Source organism: Nicotiana tomentosiformis, chromosome 7 (genome assembly GCF_000390325.3).
Source record: "Nicotiana tomentosiformis chromosome 7, ASM39032v3, whole genome shotgun sequence".
NCBI lineage: Eukaryota > Viridiplantae > Streptophyta > Magnoliopsida > Solanales > Solanaceae > Nicotiana > Nicotiana tomentosiformis.
In genome coordinates, this window is record NC_090818.1 from 62,487,470 (window position 1) to 62,490,578 (window position 3,109).

Genomic DNA, 3,109 nt, shown 5'->3' on the forward strand with positions numbered 1-3,109 from the left:
ACCAGTTATGCGACCTCTCAAGAAATTTCGCGGTCCACACAATTAAAGTGCGTCCATAAAAACATCATCTACCCAGTTACCCTAATTAGAAGACTGCGGACCACATAATTCCAAGTGCAATCCGCACAATTACGAACATATATGGGACATGTCTATTACACCTAGGTCATGCAAAATTTTGGTTAATTTCTACTTAGCAATATGGTATAGACTTGAAATTCAGTTAACCCACCCCAATCTAGCATGCTTTATTAGTTATTCATCACAAAACTAACCCACATGGATACATTGAAGGAATATAATCACAAATGGCCAAAAGCAATTAAAATAGAAAAAATAAATTCAAAAATAAAAAATGAAATAAAATTAACTATGAAATGAAGCATACCAGATGGTGTAAATGTGCAAAGACTCAAGTGAGTGCAAATGGTGGTGTGTGTTTGAAAGTGCAAAATCCTCAAGCAATTTCTCAGAGCAACATTAAATTTGCAAAGTGGAAAAAATGTAAAATGATGCCTTATGTTCTATTTATACTTAGAGAATTTGGAAGGTTAGAGAGGTGAGTGTGGCTGCACAATTTCAAGTGCGGGCCGCACTCTGCTACCTGGCCTTCAGTGGTCAACACACTTGTGCGGTCCGCACAGTTTCAAGTGCGACCGCAAAATTCTCCAGAAGTCTGCACGGACATGTGAAAATTTGAGAAGACCTTTTATTTGGAATCTAAGTTTACTCTTGCAAGTGCGGTCCGCAGATGCAATCTGCAGCCGCACAAGGGCTTATGCGGTAGCATTTTTTTCTACGGCCGCATAAAGAAAAAGTGCGGTATGCATTTCCTATTTTGATGACACAACCTTGTCTACCACTTATCCCTGAAACACACTTCAAATCAAGTTAAAAACAACAAATAACGTCTAACTAAAAAGAGAAAAAGGAAAAGAACTTGGGTTGCCTCCCAAGAAGCACCTTATTTAACGTCGTTGCATGACGCAATGTCATAGCATCCTCAGGTGAAGTAAATAACCGCCACCACTTTGATCTCTCCAACTTTTCCAAAGTAGTGCTTCACCCGATGACCATTTACTTGAAATATTTCATTGTTCTTTTTCTTCAAATCCAATGCACCGAAGGGTGTCACACCAACAATTTCAAACGGACCACTCCACTTTGACTTAATATTCCCGGGAAACATCCTCAACCGTGAGTTAAATAATAACACTAGATCACCGGCCTTGAACTCTTTGTTCCAAATGTACTTGTCATGAAGATATTTCATCTTTTCTTTGTACAAGGACGAACTCTCATAAGCATGATACCAGAACTCATTCAATTCATTCAAGTGTGTAACCCGCAAGTTAGCGGCTACATCCCAATCAAGATTCTTCTTCGAGGCCCACATTGCCTTGTGCTCTAGTTCCAACGAAATATGACAAACTTTTCCGAACACTAATCGGTATGGGGAAATTATAAGCCGTCCTATATGCCCATAGTGCATCATCAAGCTTCTTGGACCAATCCGTCCGATTTGCGCATTTACTGTTTTAGACAAGACTATTTTAGACAAGACACTCTTTATCTCCCGGTTGGAGACTTCTACTTGACCACTAGCTTGTGGATGATAGGGAGTCGTGACCTTATGAGTAAAGCCTTGTTGAGAAAATGTGACCCACCCCTCATCGCTTATGATTGCACGTAGAGTACCAACTCTTGTAAAAATATTCTTCTTCAAGAAATCCACTACACTTCTACCCTCATTGTTGGGTAAGGCAATGACCTCAACCCATTTAGACACATAATCTACCGCAACCAAAATGTATATATTTCAACAAGAACTCACAAAAGGGCCCATAAAATCAATGCCCCAAATATAAAAAAATATCTTTCTCCAAGATGGTTGTAAGAGGCATCTCATGTTTCTTTGAAATTCCACCGGCCTGTTGACATTCATCACATCTTTTCACCAAGTCATTTGCATCTTTGTAGAGAGTAGGCCAATAAAAACCACAACTTAGAACTTTATCTGCCGTTCTTCCTCCACCATGATGACCACCATATGGCGAAGAATGACAAGCTCGAAGAATATCACCTTGCTCTTCTTCTGGAACACAACTTTGAATCACCCCATCCGTGCAAATCCGAAAAATGTATGGCTCATTCCAATTGTAGTCTTGACAATCACTTTTCATATTCTTCCTTTAGTTTGAAGAGAACTCATCTGGAATCATACCACTCACAAGAAAATTTTCCAAGTCCGCAAACCACGGTACATCTTTCATTGAAAGTGCCAAAAGTTGCTCATCGGAAAAAAAGTCATTGATTTGAAGGCCATAATGTGGCCTCCCTTCCTCCTCCAAAGAAGACAAGTGTCCGCCACTTGATTTTCACTTCCTTTCTTATCTTGGATGTCAATGTCAAACTCTTTCAACAAAAAGCACCCATCTTATCAACCGAGCTTTAGATTCCTTCTTGCTCATAAGATAGCGAAGTGCCGCATGATCCATGTGAACAATAACTTTGGAACCCATCAAGTACGTGCGGAAATTCTCAATAGCAAACACAATAGCAAGGAGCTCTTTTTTCGTAACGGTATAATTGACTTGGGAAATATTCACGATCTTACTAGCTAGTAAACCAAATGAAAAACTGTGTTGACACGTTGCCCCAAAACAGCCCCAACCGCTACATCACTTGCATCACACATGAGCTCAAATGACATACTCCAATTGGAGAGGTAATGATAGGAGTAGTTGTCAACCTGTGCTTCAATTTCTCAAAAGACTTCATATAATCATCATTGAAATGAAAATTAGCGTCCTTCTCAAGGAGCTTACACAATGGGTTCACCACTTTAGAGAAATCTTTGATAAAGCGCCGGTAGAAACCCGCATGGCCTAAGAAACTCCGTACACCCTTTACTGAGGTAGGGGTGGAAGCTTAGAAATAACCTTAATCTTCTCCATGTCAACTTCAATACAATTCTTTGAGATCTTATGGACAAGGAAAATTCCTTCCTCAACCATGAAATGACACTTGTCCCAATTGAGCACCAAATTAGTTTCCTCGCATCTAGCCAACACTTTGTCCAAATTTGCAAGAAAATCATCAAAAGCAT

At 39.7% G+C, this 3,109-nt stretch overlaps 1 protein-coding gene across 1 annotated transcript; it reads right to left on the bottom strand.

Annotated features, from left to right (window-relative positions):
- Positions 1–1,003: 1,003 nt before the first annotated feature.
- Positions 1,004–2,183, bottom strand: LOC138895675 (uncharacterized). Its single transcript, XM_070180391.1, has 2 exons — positions 1,940–2,183; positions 1,004–1,794 (listed from the first exon to the last, which is right to left on the bottom strand). Exons 1-2 carry the CDS (start codon positions 2,181–2,183, stop codon positions 1,004–1,006), a joined length of 1,035 nt encoding a protein of 344 aa, XP_070036492.1.
- Between the last annotated feature and the right edge of the window lie 926 nt (positions 2,184–3,109).

Bases quoted from the DNA above. Each gene is read 5' to 3' on its own strand.
- LOC138895675 (XM_070180391.1), bottom strand. From the start codon at position 2,183: ATGAAAAGTGATTGTCAAGACTACAATTGGAATGAGCCATACATTTTT. The intron at 1,795-1,939 runs GTCAACAGGCCG...TGGTTGCGGTAG, and splicing joins GGTGAAAAGATGTGATGAAT to ATTATGTGTCTAAATGGGTT.